At 45.6% G+C, this 16,329-nt stretch overlaps 1 protein-coding gene across 1 annotated transcript in view; it reads left to right on the top strand.

The window, feature by feature from the left end:
• Window positions 1–230: 230 nt before the first annotated feature.
• LOC142494908 (guanine nucleotide-binding protein G(i) subunit alpha-1) overlaps window positions 231–16,329 on the top strand; it is a 76,615-nt gene continuing 60,516 nt past the window's right edge. The window contains exon 1 of the mRNA XM_075599588.1: window positions 231–892. Coding sequence (XP_075455703.1) covers window positions 775–892 — 118 coding nt within the window. The 5' untranslated portion in view covers window positions 231–774. The remainder of the gene's footprint in view (window positions 893–16,329) is intronic.

Genomic DNA, 16,329 nt, shown 5'->3' with positions numbered 1-16,329 from the left:
GTGGCAGTAACCCTTTCCCTGCCGTGTACTTCTCAAGCCTTCCACCGAGCTAACACACATGGTTTTTACGCCCCCCCGGCAGCGAAGGGGTTACGACGAAAGACACTCTGCCAACCAATATGAATTGAGAGATGGGTGTATGAGGGGAGAGGGTCGCCAGCGCGTTTGTTTCCATCCGGGTATTTGCGGTAGTCGGAGGCGATACCCCCCCACCCCCTCCTCGGGGCGTAGCCAGGGGCTGCGCTCATGCGCACTGGTGGTGCCTTGTCGTCATCAGTGGAGAGGAGGAGATAGCGAAAGAGAACAGCATCTGCGCGCGCGACTGGAGGAAGCCAGAGCCCGGGGGAGGAGGAGAGAGCGCGAGCAACGCTCAGAGGGAACAGCATCTAGTGTGTGCACGCGCGGGCGCGCGCGATTGTAGGAAGCCAGAGCCTGGGGGAGGAGGAGGGAGCGTCTGGCGACTCTCATCATTATCCCGCAGTCATCACACAGCCTCCCGCGGGACCCACCCCGCCTCCGGCATCCCATCACTGCCTCGCTATCCCATCACCGCCTCGCTATCCCATCACCGCCTCGTTACCCGGATCCCTGCCTGGGAAGACCGTCGCAAGTTCTTCTCCTTTATCGTTCTCTCTCTGACCCCCCACACGCTGTGTGTGACCTGGCCGAGCTGTCTCCCCCCACCCCTCGGGGCTGATTTTGTCTGTGTACCTGCCGGCCCTTGTCGGTGTGTCTTGTCCCCTGTGGGAGTGACACGGAGGAGCTGCCGGCAGCATGGGGTGCACGCTGAGCGCCGAGGACAAGGCGGCGGTGGAGAGGAGTAAAATGATAGACCGCAACCTGCGGGAGGACGGGGAGAAAGCTGCCCGGGAGGTGAAACTTCTCCTGCTGGGTATGGAAACCTTCAGTCACTTAGTGATTTTTTTGGGGGGGGGGGGTGTGCTTGGGAGAAGGTGAGGATGGGCTGGTAACCGAACTCCTGCGGTGCCTCACTGTGTAATGCAGCCACCTATTAAGTTAATCCCAAAAGAAGGGAATGAGCCATTTTAGGGGCACAGTAGGGAGTGAACTCTTGTGAAATCCCAGTATGGAGGATGTCTGGTTATAGTTACAGTGAATCCCTCTTGTCAGAGGCCTGCAGCCCCCCTGGTTGCATTGCTGCTGCTAATGGGTTTAGTGGGTCGCCATATCTTATGACTGGAGGTGGAGGTCCTCGATCCACGGCGAAGGGGTTAATTCATTTTGGGGGTACAGGGTGCGGCGGTGTCTGGGTATTTTGTTTTGCCCTAGAGGCGGGTTACCCCTTTAAACGTTGGCAGGGCCAGCAATGCATCGGGTGACAGGGTGGGTGGGGGTTTGGTGACCCTAATCCTATAGTGCATTATAGCTGTGATTGCCAAATGATCATAGATGAGTGGGGAACTTGTGTACAGGACACTGCTGTGAGCCCACAGATCATGGTGTAAAAGTGCAGCCCCACTCTGAAATCTGCGCATTGAAGGGAAGGATCTGTCAGGGAAAATCCTTGTGTTGTACTTTAAATGTAATGGTTTTCCAGATTGGGCCCAGAAATCTGATTAAGAAACGCACAGCACTAAACTGTTATGTTTTTGGGCTCTGGATTGAATACTGACATCTCCAAAGTTAAAGTGATCACAGCTGAGTTGAGCAGTTTTTGGAAAGCCATAAGAAAAGAGACTAGCAATCTTTTCACCCATTGCTTAGAATAGTAATTGTTTTTAGGATAGTACCCCAAAATGAAGCACTTTACAAAATGATTGTAAAGATATCTTAGACGTTTGCCAAAGCCTGGATAACAGCATCCTCTCCAGTTTTGTCCCAGTGCGTTGTAGTGTCTAAAACAAAAATGAATGTTTGCAGTTCAGATCTTTGTTTTTGTTTTGGTAATGCAGGAGTTTTGTTGCCATTAAGTAAAAGGAGAATACTGCTATTAGTGACATCTGAAGTAGTGCCTTATTACCGTAGAGCTGGTTCTCAGACATTACAGGCTATATGCCATATTGTAATCAAGCCTCTGCTTATTAGCAGACAGGCCATATATACCTACAGTATCACATACCTGTTTTGTTTGAAAACTGATTACCACAGAAAATTAAAGGTCTCAAAATAAGTGGCAGTTTTGTACAATGTGCATTGTGGTTTTATGCTGGTGTGGTGAATTGGAAGACTGGTGAACTCTTGATGTAAAAGAAACATCCCCTTCTATTCATACACTAAGTAGCTAAACCATAGGAATGGAAACATCATAGCGCATATGATCTGTGGTAGTCAGATTAATAAGGTAGGGCATTCATATGTTGGGTGTGTTTAAATTGTGAGTGGAAAAATACGGACTCTTTTTTTGATGCTTCAGCTATAGTGTTCTCACTTCGCCCCCCTCCTCCTCTCCATCTTGTGCCTATTGTTACATCAACTTTTGGAAGTGCTTACAATATGTAGGCAAAACATTTCCTCTGTGCTAACAATTAGCATTGCTAAGTGGCAAACAGGAGAGCAGAGTAAGGTTTACAGTTTCCGCTCATTGCTGTCCTGCAGTTTTAGGGCATGGTCAAAGCAACAAATGGCCAGACGTGTGAAGTTTTGCACCACCGAAAGACTGTAATTGCTTAAAGGCATGTTACCACATAGCACAGAGAGAAGGGGCAAATGTCTTAAAGTTACAACTTGGCCTGAGTCCATAGAGACTCCAGCCGTGCGGAGGTGCTTGGAGGCTGAGGGAAAGCGGGTGCTTTCCCTGGCCTTACTACGCGCGCCGTCCGGGGGCGTGGCTGGGGACGGGCCAGTGACGTCACGGAGCTGGTTCGCCCTCATTGGGCGAACCACTCATGTGACCGGCCCTCCGCTCCCGTGAGCGCTTAAACTAAAAAAAGTTTTGCCGGCTACGCCTGCGGAAGCGTGCGCGCGAGCCCCTGCTAAAACCGCTTTCATTGAGGCTGCATGGGCTCACTGTCAAGCGTGAGCGCAGGTCAGCGTCTAAGGCCACGTCCATAGCAGGGGAAGCCGCGCTGGGCCCCGGCATCCTCAATGAGGATGTCTTTAGAGGGGGCTCACGCGAGCGTCCGCAGGCGTGCTGAGGAGTTGGATTTTTCAGCCGACAGCCAAGCTGTTTTTCAGCGCACTGTCGGCTGAAAACATCCAATCAGCGCAAAGCAGTGTCAACGTCACGGCGCCGTGATGTCGGCGCGTTGACGTCGGTGCGTCGCGGGCGATTGACCGAGCGACGTCACTGCCCTGCCTCCCTCAGCCTCCCGATCGCGCTCGCCTGCATGTGCATGAAATCGCACAGGCTTCAGCAGGCGAGCCTCAGCGTCAGCGCGGTTCAGCACTGCTCCCATCTCTATGGACACAGCCTAAGCGCTGACCATGCCCACGGCCTTATTGTTCTGAAATGTAATTTTGGCCCTGTTTGCATATGGCCTGGTAAAACTGCAGTCCATGCTGATCACCATTGTTTTCTTCACGTTAACAGATCTCCTCTTGCCCTTTCCAAAACGTTTTTTATTTTTGTTTCATTCATTTTTAAGCATTTTAAATGTGTCTGGGAGGTTAAAATTAAGTTCTTCCCAGGGCTTATTGCAGTCTGAAGGTTACCATGGTTACATCTGAAGCTACACATTAAGATCATGGTTTATTGTTGACCACTAGAAAAGCATACAAATCTTTTAGGAGATGGAGGGTTACTGCTTTAAAGCAGAAGTCCAAGCTGCCGATTCCACCCCCCTCCTTTTTTTTTTTTTTTTTTTTTTTACTATGTGCATCAATACAAACCACACAATAAGTAATTGGCTAAATTGCCAATCAATCTGTTCTTCTGTGATCGATCGGCGAAGATTCGTCTCCGGTTCATTAAATGGCAGTCAGTGCAGCAGAAGAGGACCAAAGAGGCAAAGTTCTGTGGGGCAGATCATGTGACCAGGCCGTCACTAGATACGATTGGTGCCCTGCTAGAGAGAGGGCGGGGCTCAAAAGGGGTGTGCCAGAGCCTGTTTCAGAAGAGGAAGGGGGTGCCACATAGGAGATGGCTGCTATAGAATCAGAAAATGATTGTTACATTATAATATATTAAAAATGTCATTCAGTATTGTTAAAAATACATTTTTCCAAGTATTTTCTCATGGTACAGAACGGATTTATTAAAACACACGTAGGATAATGCTTCGTGTGTAGGTTTAAGTTTTTGATCATTTCTACGGTAGGTCGCAATCTGCTGTAAGTGGGATTTGGAAGAGGACGACCAATTTTGTTTCTGACGTCAGAATCATCATTACGCTGGTGATCCCAGAGTTGTTTAAAAAAAAAATAAAAAAATGATACAAGTATTTTCTCATGGTACAGAACTGATTTATTAAAAAAAATACACACATAAGAAATGGCTTTGTGTGCTTTAAATGTAAAAATGTGTTTTGTCATATTTGAGTGTGACATGGCATATCCTACTTCTGTAATAAATCCGTAGTCTGAAAAACTAGTTTCTACAATCTCTAAACCTGGTGCTTCTGAGATAAGGATTCTGGACTCTTACCAAAGTCTCACTGTATTACAGTATTTCTTAACCACATTGCTGTCAGCTAGGGAGTGTGAAAGCCTAATTTGTGGGCTTTCTCATAGTAAAACTCATGTGATTTTGGTGTAGTATTGATGATTTTGCTATTCATCTTTAAAAAAAAAGGGGGTTTATTACCACTGTTTTAGCATTGCAAATGCTACTAAGGTGTTTAATTTCTCACTTGGTTTATAGAAGCTATAACTTTAGTTTTTAATTAACTAATGATACATTTATGGGTTACCCTAGTAATTAGATCATAAAAGAGGGATTCTGTGTGGAAAAGGTCAAACGTTGCTCTCTATCAGCCTCTACTTTCTATGTGCCACTTTTCAAAACACTAAAGAAAAAATTGCATGTTTTGGTGGCGTGATCATGGACTTTGTCCATCTAAAATTTTAGCTTTTTGAAATGGTTTATTTCTGGAAAAAGAATGAGATTGAAACCGCAATCACCATACTTGAACACAAAACACTGACTGGTGCTCTGGAGGATGATAAAATTATAGTAACAGTGTTGATCAGAAGAACGATCAAAAAGTTTCCCCCTATAGTAAGCACTCTGTCATATATATATTCTCTATAGATGGACATAGTAGTCCTGCAGTAAATTGCTGCAAATCAGGTCTATAATAGCGTGACAGTGTATTATGTCTTAGTAATGCATATTAACCCTCAATGGGTGTAATGTGTAAAGCAAGGCGGCAGATTGGTATCGAAATTTCTCTCAATATATCTAATATCGGAATATTAGTATCATGCCATGTTCTCCCTGCAACTGTAAATCCCAAAGATTAGTTTTCAGGTTAGACATATAACACACAGCGTAACAAAGTATTCAATGTGATTCAAAGTGAATAGTCACTGAAACACTGTCTCCTTCGCTATTATACCTTTATACAAGACATAGGGCATTACTATATCAAGTTTATTTTTGACGCAACCCATACCATTTAGATTACCCTTAAAGAGATATACACCGGCTGATCTTTTATTTATACTAGACATTTCTGAGTGATATCTCCTGGGTTATGTGATCTGGATATGTTGATTTTTGAAGAAGATATAACCTGATTTAGGTTATTCTAGCCCTAAACACCTAGAGATCCGTTGGTAATCTGATCATTTATTAAGACTTTGGATGTTTCTAAAGAATTCTTTGGGTATTGGCTAATCAGGCATACCTATTTGGATGATAGACTCTCTTCGCCACACCAGTATGGGGACTTTTAATAATGTAAATGTGTTTTTAATTTCAATGAAGTAATAAAAAAAAAAAAATTTTTGGTGACTCTGGGTCAATAGACCTGATTTGCAGCAATTTACTGCAGGACTACTAAGTCTATCTATAGAGAATATATATGACATAGAGTGCTTACTATAGGGGGAAACTTTTTGATCGTTCTTCTCATCAACACTAATCCATATTTCTGGAAAAAGTAATTTTGCCGGTTGTCCAATTGGCAGGTCTATGGTTACCTGTTCCGCATAATTTAACATGGCCTCAATGTGTAAGAATGACGTACACAAGCACCTGCATTTTGTCAGAATCTGCTAGCACTGACTCATGGTCCACCAGTTTTGGTTTCTGCCTTCTGGTCCTCTGGTACCATCTTGTGTGTTTTTTTTTTCTCCCACTATTTCACATATAAACTCGGTCATCAGCATCTCTGAACACCCAGCTTCATACGATACGATGTTTGGCAGCATGTATTCATAAACCACAACCCGTCAAGCCTTGAAAGCTGTCCTTTTTATATGAAGGCACTCCATATCCAAATGAGTATTTCAGTCGTATCGGTTGGTTGACACTGGCAGTCTATTAAAATGTGATGAGTTCCTTGATCTTTGTTCTTTTACCCTGCCTAGTAATAATGCAAGAGTTTGGTCATAAGCAGCCAAGTTGCCTAAGTATTTGTAGGTTATTTTGATCCCCAGTTTGTGCATGGGAAAAGTTATTCTGCATTGCTGCTCTTGTATCATCAAATATCGAAATATTAAAGAGGTTTTGCCGTCTCTGTATTTTCAGTTCCTGGAACTTTTTGCTACCTGTCTGTATTTCCTACTCTTTTGTTGAATGGACTGATTGTGTCAAGTTTCCTTTTATAGAAGGGAAAGAGTTAAGTAAACATGAAGCAAGTTAAGGAAGTAAAACAAATTGTGCATTGCTAATTACAGCAAAATGCCCCAGGACCTAATCCTATTTTCATTTCATCATAATTCATGTCGTGTCTAGAATCCAGATTAGTAGAAATGTACAGTTGCATGAAGAACCTGGCCTGTTCAGATGACTTTGTTGAAGTGAAACTTCCTTAGTGGCACCTCATTCGTGATGGGGCAAAAAAGAATTGTGGAGACAGAAATGAAACGGATGTGACGTCAGTGCTGGCAGTTGAGGCCGGGCTGTGTTCTGGCTCAGCCCGACCCCAACACTGACATCACACCCGCTCCACAAATCAGATGCGGCGGCGGCGGCGATAGCCGCCGGCGCCACTCCTAATCACCCCCCACACCCCCCCCCCCCGAGCCTCACCCCCCCCCCCCCGAGCCCCACACCCCCCACAAACCATGACATATGCGGCGGCGATAGCCGCCGCTCCTAACGGCCGCTGCCATGCCGCGCAGCCTCTCTCCTCCCTACCTCCGCTTTCCTGCGTCCCGCTGACTGAGCGCCGCCGGGGTGTGAGGAGAGACTCAGGCAGAGCCGCCGCGGGTCCGCAGCTCTGCCTGTCTGAGGGGAGTAGGAGACTCAGGCAGAGCCGCCGCGGGTCCGCAGCTCTGCCTGTCTGAGGGGAGTAGGAGACTCAGGCAGAGCCGCCGCGGGTCCGCAGCTCTGCCTGACTGTGAGGGGGGGGGGGGGGGGAGAGTCTCAGGCAGAGCCGCCGCGGGTCGCAGCTCTGCCTGTCTGTAAGGGGGTGTGAGGGGAGGAGGAGAGTCTCAGGCAGAGCCGCTGCGGGTCCGCAGCTCTGCCTCTCTGTGAGGGGGGGGGGGCGAGGAGAGTCTCAGGCAGAGCCGCCGCGGGTCCGCAGCTCTGCCTGTCTGTGAGGGGAGGAGGAGAGTCTCAGGCAGAGCCGCCGCGGGTCCGCAGCTCTGCCTGTCTGTGAGGGGAGGAGGAGAGTCTCAGGCAGAGCCGCCGCGGGTCCGCAGCTCTGCCTGTCTGTGAGGGGAGGAGGAGAGTCTCAGGCAGAGCCGCCGCGGGTCCGCAGCTCTGCCTGTCTGTGAGGGGGGGGGGGGGGGGAGGAGAGTCTCAGGCAGAGCCGCCGCGGGTCCGCAGCTCTGCCTGCCTTTGAGGGGGGGGGGAGTCAGGAGAGAGGGGGCAGGACACAGAAAGAGAGACACACATACAGTGACAGAAACACACACATACATATATATATACACACACACACTGACTGACACACATACACACACACTGACACACATGCACACACACTGACACATACACACACACTGACTGACACATACACAAACTGACTGTGAATAGGTTAGGGGGATGTGTGAGGTGCAGGGGGGCTGCGCATACATCACACGGTCACGCACAGTCACACGCACACACACACAGTCACAGTCACACGCACACACTCACAGTAAGTCGCACACACACACAGTCAGTCGCGCACACAGTCAGTCGCGCACACAGTCAGTTGCGCGCGCACGCACTGTCACGTGCACCGTGCACTGTCACGCGCACACGCACTGTCACGCGCACAGTCACACACAGTCACACAGTAACACGCACAGTCACACGCACAGTCACACAGTCACACGCACAGTCACACAGTCACACGCACAGTCACACGCACAGTCACACGCACAGTCACACGCACAGTCACACGCACAGTCACACGCACAGTCACACGCACAGTCACACGCACAGTCACACGCACAGTCACACGCACAGTCACACGCACACACGAGGAATTCACGCTTAGTGCAAATACAAGGGATGTGTACGCATGTTCTAAGTCAAATTTATTTGCGTTTTGTCAATGAAATTGTATTTTGATTTTTAATTAAAACATCACCAATACAAATACAATTTCTGTGACAAAAGTCAAAGAAGTTTCACTTACTATGCGCGTGCACAGCACACACAGCTTTTTTTTTTTCTGTTTCTAGTTAACGTGTAATATTTTTATATTTCCACATGTTTGTGCATAGATAGAGGTGGTTTTGTTGTTTTTTCCCCACTGAAAATTGCATTATATTAAAAGCTATTTAGTACATATTAAAATGCATGTGTGTTGTTTCCTCTGTTTCACTGGCTTATACATAGGGGCTTTTGGGATCCCAGTAGGGTACATAATGACATGCGTCCTGTTATTCCCTGTATTTAGCTAGTGTATGGTGTGCTCAATTCCAGTCCTCTAGGGCTACCAACTGGTCAGGTTTTAAAGATAGCCCTACTTCAGCACAGTTGGCTCAATCAAGGTGGCTGTAGCAACGATATCCTGAAAACCTGACCTGATGGTGACACTTGTGGACTGGAGTTGGCCACTCCTGAGCTAGTGCATCTAGTGACGTAACACATTATTTGTAAAACAAAAAACGCAGCGCAGGAATCGTTCTTTTTCTTTTTTCTATACGTAAGGCCTAGCTTTTTACCTGCAGCAAACTTCTATAGGGAGGAGCGCGGTATTATGTAAAGTTTCTCACATTATTTGTAAAAGCTGTGTTTTAATGTACGACACCCAAATACCAAGGGACTTGATCCAAACTTTGAGCTTAATGTTAACATCAGAGTTTCTGCCCAGTGGCAATTTTCTGTACAATAGCAGTTGAGCGTATGTCCTTTTGTGTTCCGACCCTGGCATTATCAGACAATTCCCTGCCTGTGTTCTGGAGCAAAGGATTCCTTTGTCAGTGGGCAGTAGCAGAGGTATTCCCAAGGGGCAAGCACTTAGAATTAAGAGGAATTGTTCGGAAAACTCTGTGTATCAACAACAAATTAGGGAGTTGAAAACCAAATTTATTGAACGGGAGTATAAAAATCAGGAATTGGATCTTGCAATTAAAGAGGTTAATGAAACTGATAGAACGTCCCTACTGTGTGAAAAAGGGCAGACAGCTGACAACAGTCAGGCCCAGTTTCCGTTTTTCATCACACAGTATAGTGGTATAGCCCCAACTATATCCAAGACCCTGAACAAGCATTGGAGCATTCTCCAAAGAGATCCAATCCTCAAGAGTATCCTCCCCATAAAACCTAAAATTGTGTTTAAAAGAGCCAAACATTTGAAATACTCCCTATCTCCCAGTTGTGTGATAGATGGCCTGAGAGATCGCCATGTCACATGGTTAAATGATCTCAAAGGCTACTATACATGCCCTAATTGTATCGGATGTAAACACAGTTAAAAAAAACCAAAGACTTTTAAATCTAATGTGACAGGAAAAAGCTTTGACATAAAAACCTTCATCAATTGTAAAACAAATTTCTGTGTCTATTTACTGGAATGTCCGTGCGGCCTACAATATGTGGGCCGCACGGGGAGACACCTCAAACGAAGGTTCGCAGAACACGTTTATAATATCAGGAGAGGCCTCGAGACACATAGTGTCTCTAATCATTTCAAACAACATCATAACCAGAGTCCAGAAGGTTTAGTATGTGTAGGGATTGATAATCCCAAAAGTAGTTGGCGTGGGGGGGACAGGCTCAATACGGTCTCTAAAAGAGATAGTTATTGGATTTACACACTCAAAACCCTGACCCCCCTAGGCCTTAACATTGAATTTGACCTTGCAGCCTTTCTGAAGGATTCTTAATCTATTCCATTTACTGCAGTGGGATATTTTAGAAATGTTGTATGAATTGCATTGATTTCATTCATTTTATTAATTATTTTATTAATTCTGTCGGATTTTTCAGTATTGCATGTAATTTACATTGTGTTAACTCAAGGCCAATGATATTCAATTTGTAATATTTTATTTTTTATTTTGTTGTCATCATCACCACGTAATTTTGACTCAACCTGTCTATGCAGAAAGGGCTTATGTGCTTAACGTTGTCATGGAAACAACCCCGGTCGCGCTGTTAATATCAATGCTGACACTCCATGGCCAACCTCACAGCTAAGCCCTACCCCTAGTAGGAGGATCTCTCCATTTGGGTCTGTATTTAAGGCATCAGTAACTAGGCTCCACCATCCCCTGACGAAGTGACCACGTGTCACGAAATGCGTAGGGAGGAGGAGCCTAGTGTTTTGAGCCATCCCAGCACCTGTAGTCCTGACGCTAGGTGAGTTCCCTGCATCACTGACGTCACACGCCGAGTCGACAGCGTGTTTGCGTGCAGTGATCCTCTCCATTGTGCTGATAGGAATTGCAAGCTGCGGACGGCATTCGAGAGAAGTACGATCCATCATTGCACCATCTGAGTGTATTTTAAATACTTTTTCTAGTGTTTTAGCTAATAAAGGTCTTTTCATACTACACTATATTGTGCCTATCTTATCACATATCTGTGGGGGTGCCGCAACGGAACCATCCCTGATGCCATTGAGGATTGAGGTTGATCCCAGCAAGCTGTCTCCACGCGGGGTTCGTGAGAGGAGTAGAGGAGAAGGGGAGCCATTACAGATTCTCTCCATTGAACATACTGGCTTACACTATGTGAGTAGGATTCTTCATAATCTTAGATAGGGCTCTGATTGTAGAAATACGCTGCGCAATCAGATGTGTCTGTCATCTGTATTTCAGACGGTGTATCTATCTGCATTAAGGACACCATCCCATCTGGAGCATCTTTATCCAAGCCCAACTACCATCTTAAAGATCAGAGACTTCCTTTAGGATCACGGTATCTTGGACTTATAGCGCTGGGGACTTTATATTTGTTTGTGCACTAGCTTTTTACCTGCAGCAAACTTCTATAGGGAGGAGCGCGGTATTATGTAAAGTTTCTCACATTATTTGTAAAAGCTGTGTTTTAATATACGACACCCAAATACCAAGGGACTTGATCCAAACTTTGAGCTTAATGTTAACATCAGAGTTTCTGCCCAGTGGCAATTTTCTGTACAATAGCAGTTGAGCGTATGTCCTTTTGTGTTCCGACCCTGGCATTATCAGACAATTCCCTGCCTGTGTTCTGGAGCAAAGGATTCCTTTGTCAGTGGGCAGTAGCAGAGGTAGTGAATGAAGGTCACACAGAAATCACTGTTAGAATAGTGTTTTCTAAATTGAGGAATAAGCTAATATTTGGCTTGGGTTTGTTTTCTAAAAGGAAGGGGGAATATGAATCACATTTAGAAGCATATTCTCCTTGCTCTGACCTGTGACCCCTATTTTTAGTTTGCTGTGAAGTACTCCATCCTGTGCTTTATAAGGTTTTAGTCGTGCTAATTTCCATTGAGCTGGATTTCTTCCCAGCATGGGGTATGACTTGTCTTATTGCCTTGCGTTTTGATGGTCTTCATTTTGTTTTGTAGTTTGTCACTAAAAGAAAATCAAACCACCTATCCGTGTTTGTGGTTTTGAGTTTTTGTGCATTTAAAAAAAAAAAAATGTACTTGAAAAGATTCCATTGCAGGTGATGTTTTTAAAATCTCATGCTTCAGGAGATATGAGCAGTTAAAATATTGTCTGGGAGGTCAAAATGGAAGTCTGTCCGAAGCCCAGTTAGTCTGACCTAGTTATGTCCTCGGCCACTAGAGATTAAAAAACTAAGATTTTTAACGGGAATTGAAATGAGTTTGACTCCCATGCTTTTTAGGAATTGCTGCTTTAACAGCAGTTGTAGAAATTGCTCTTTATACTTTAGATGCAGACCGTGTGTGGTGATGTAAATTATGTTCAGAGTGTGCATTTAAGAGTAATATCTAGCTTGGGTGCCCAAGGGCGGACTTCAGGAGAGTGGCGGGCACCAACCAATTACCGAACACACACACACTGTAGGGCCGGCCTTGGGCAAAGGTGGCTGGGATCCCGCTTTTGCCCGAGCAGAGGGGGAGCTGCAGGAGGGCATGCAGGGCCCCTGGACGATTCAAACCGCTTCTCACCAAGAGGTGTGTTTTTTTTTTTGGTTCGTTTGTTTTTTGAGGGGAGTAGGGGGGGGTTACCTTCTGCTCCGCCTCCTGTAGTGTTGTGTTTCCATGGTGATCGACATCACGTGACACAGCGTCATATGATGACGCATTGCCATGGCAAGGTTGTCACCTGCCGTCATGATGCTGCCGGTGGAGGACCGGTCGATCTTCAATGTAAGTCCCCTTTACTTTTTTCACAGAAGTGGCCCAGCTGCCAGCTTCTCACAGGCAGGTGTGCCCAATGCTACATCCAATTGTCAAAACTTATATGGTAATAAGTATAAAGTTTAAATACTTCAATAATAATAATAATTACTTGGTAATTTAGTTAAACCCTTTGGCCAAAGCGTCATATGCCTGCATACCAACGTCAAGTTATAACCAAATTAATGCAGGTCCTACACTAAACTGTGACCCATTCCTTTTACCTCTGTATGAGGGGAAAGAACCATAGTAGGTCCTGTTCTTGCAGCAAAGTGAAAAGACCTCCCAAGTTAAAAAGGTGAGGAGGAGTGAGCTCTGGGGGGAGGTGCCAACTACCTCCATGCAACTGTTACCAGTCAGAAATTGATTAACACACATTCCCAGCTAGCTCAAACTCCCACACCCACCACATCATGAATATATATGTCAAAAAGAGTGCTACTGAGTGTGTCAAATGTATACAACAAAAGACAAGGGTGCCCAATGCTACATCCAATTGACAAAACATATGGCAGGGCTGCACAACATGCGGCCCGCCTGGCCTCTCTGTGCGGCCCGCGATGACTCTGGCTGGGCGCCAGTTAATTAATTAAATAAATAAATAATAATAAAAAAAATGGCAGCGATTCATCCTCCCTCCCTCCCTCTCCCTCCCAGCCCTCTCCCTCCCAGCCCCCAGGTTTTGCGGTGCGCGGGGGCAGCAGCCGTGTGTTTTTTTTTTTTTTTTTCCAATAGCAGGCTGCCGGGGAGGTCAGAGCATGCCGGGGTGGGGCTTAGTACCGAGGAGAGGATGTGCTGAGCTGATCTGAGAGAGAGAGGTGTGTGTGTGTGTGTGTGTGTGTGTGTGTGTGTGTGTGTGTGTGTGTGTGTGTGTGTGTGTGTGTGTGTGTGTGTGTGTGTGTGTAAAACGGGCTGGTGGGGGGTGGGTGGGTGTGAAAAACGGGCTGGCGGGGGGGTGGGCTGCTGACATGTGAGGGGGGGCTGGGCTGCTGACATGTGAGGGGGGGCTGGGCTGCTGACATGTGAGGGGGGGCTGGGCTGCTGACATGTGAGGGGCAGTGGGGGGAGAGTTATGTGAGGTGCAGGGGGGGAGAGTGATGTGAGGTGCAGGGGGAGGGTGCGAGTCACATTGAGGGGAGGGGGAAAGAGTGTCACATTGAGGGGAGGGGGAAAGAGTGTCACATTGAGGGGAGGGGGAGAGTCATATTGAGGGGAGGGGGACAGTCATATTGAGGGGAGGGGGAGAGTCATATTGAGGGGAGGGGGAGAGTGTTATATTGAGAGAAGAGAGACATGGGGGGGATGCTGACTTGTGGGGGGGTATTGTATGTTTGATGTGGAGGGGGGTATTGTGTGTTTGATGTGGAGGAGGGTATTGTGTGGGTGAGGGGGAGAGATGGGGGTATGAGAGATAGATGGGGAGTATCGTAAAGATTGATAGTGAGGGGTTCTGGGGGAGATGAGGATGATGATGGTGAGAGGTGCTGGAGGAGCTGGAGGAGAGATGATGATGATGATGATTTAACCCGTGCGGCCCAAATTTTTTTTCCTTGGAGCAGTTCGGCCCTTCTCGCTTTACGAGTTGGGCAGGCCTGATATATGGTAATAAGTATAAAGTTTAAATAACACAGGCACCCACACAAGGCTTGGTGGTCCCCATGGTGCTGCGGTCACCACATTGGGGACCCCTGGTCTAGCTTGTTGGTTGATATATTTTTATAGAAGCAAAGTCAGGATTTGTGCATTTTTGTAGAAGTCTTATTTTGTAAAGAAGCTGTTTGGTCCTTACTGTGTAAGTTGGTTTCTAAGTAACCAGAATCGGTCTCTATTATAATTAGTAGTGTACATTACCTTAAACATACTCTGCATACCTTTTTTTGAAGTCAGAAAGATTGTATCTGTGTATTGTTTGTTTGTTGCCCAGCCTACTTTATCTATGCTATTCTTGCTTCCTGTTAGAAGTAATTGTAATAAGCAATTAGGACATAATTGGTCTGTTAGGCTTGTAATATAGTACGCGCCGGTGCGCGTGCACGGCGTGGCTTGCGTGTTCAGCTTCTTTAGGGCAAGTGGTGACACTCGTGACTAAGGGGCTTGGCTCTCACGGCATTGGGCCGCACTGTGATTAGCTCAGTGTCATGTGGCGCGGCAATAGCGCGAAAATACAAATTTCTTGTATTTCCTCTTATCTGCCGTGCCTCCGTGCATGGTAGCGTGCGCACTATATTACAGGCCTTCGTTATTGTCTTACATTCAACAGATGCAGCATAGCTATGCATGTACTAAAGGAGCAGTCTCGTCCAACATCAACTGAACTAATAGGTTACATGTAGGTGATTGGTGCCTTAAAGTCAGAAGAATAAGTATTTTTAAGTATTTTGTTGTCCTATTTGTAATGTTTCATTGGTAAAAAAGCAAGTGCTTTGGAGGATTTTCAAAATGTGATAGTCATGAATCTTCAAAGACCCTATAAAAAGAAACCAATCCACTGGAAACTAGTAAAAAAAATGTTTTATATTGCATGAATATGGTATTAATAATAATAAAAAAAAAATCTTAACTCTTGCGATCCTCATATATTAGCTTTGTGTTTATTTGAAGAATCTTCGTGTAAATTTGGTGCATGGGACACCAAGTGAATTTGTTCAAGGACATGAAGTACATTCTGTTGTCAGGGTGAACCTAATTTAAACCCCAAATACTGACATTGCCACGAAGCCAGTAAGTACATTTTGAAACATTCAAGGGACAGCCACTGGAAAACCCAGGACTGGAAATCATATCCTTGTTTTATATTCTTGAATGCACCTATAGTAAGGGGTGCCATACATGCATGTGGCCAGGACCCGCATCATCTAGTCAGATACCTTGCCATTCAGCACACTGGCAGACCTGGCTAGGGTCCACCATTTCATGTCAAATTGCTATTTATTATCTCAGGGTCTTTATACTAGCACACACTAACACAGTAGAGTTTTTAGCGGCACCCTGGTTCACACTGAACAGTGGTCTATCATACCCACTTGTTCATACTGCAGTACACAATTTAGTGTTTAAGTGGCAATGTCAGTGCATTCGAGTTTGATCCAGAACACTTAATCGAGTGTTCATACTTATAGGATCGGAGCGTTTAATTTTCGTTTTAATACCCATTATTTTAATTTGGATAATAAAGTATGTTTTAACGTGTTCATCATATCACCCTTCAAGTGTTGAGTGTCCATTCTAGGTTTCTGCTCTTTGTTTGTTTGCACATATAGTAATCAAGGACTTGACGTCAGGGCCTTCAGTTTCACTTGTAAAAACAACTGCAAACTGTCCCACCGTGACTCTTTACATCTCACCTATGCATTTTTTTTAATTGTCAAATCAGTTTTTGTGGCTAAATTGTTCTTGGGTAACCTCACAAGATTTGAAGACGGCCCTAGGCAAATGTATAGTCTGACCAAGGGAAAAAGCACTTATTACTTCTAGTAACTTATCGTTCCGGTGTTGTTTGGAGAAAAGGGCAACCCACTAACTCGCAAAG

This window comes from Ascaphus truei, chromosome 5 (genome assembly GCF_040206685.1).
Source record: "Ascaphus truei isolate aAscTru1 chromosome 5, aAscTru1.hap1, whole genome shotgun sequence".
Lineage (NCBI taxonomy): Eukaryota > Metazoa > Chordata > Amphibia > Anura > Ascaphidae > Ascaphus > Ascaphus truei.
The sequence above is the reverse complement of the archived record's forward strand: the minus strand, read 5'-3'. Positions and strand labels throughout refer to the sequence as shown.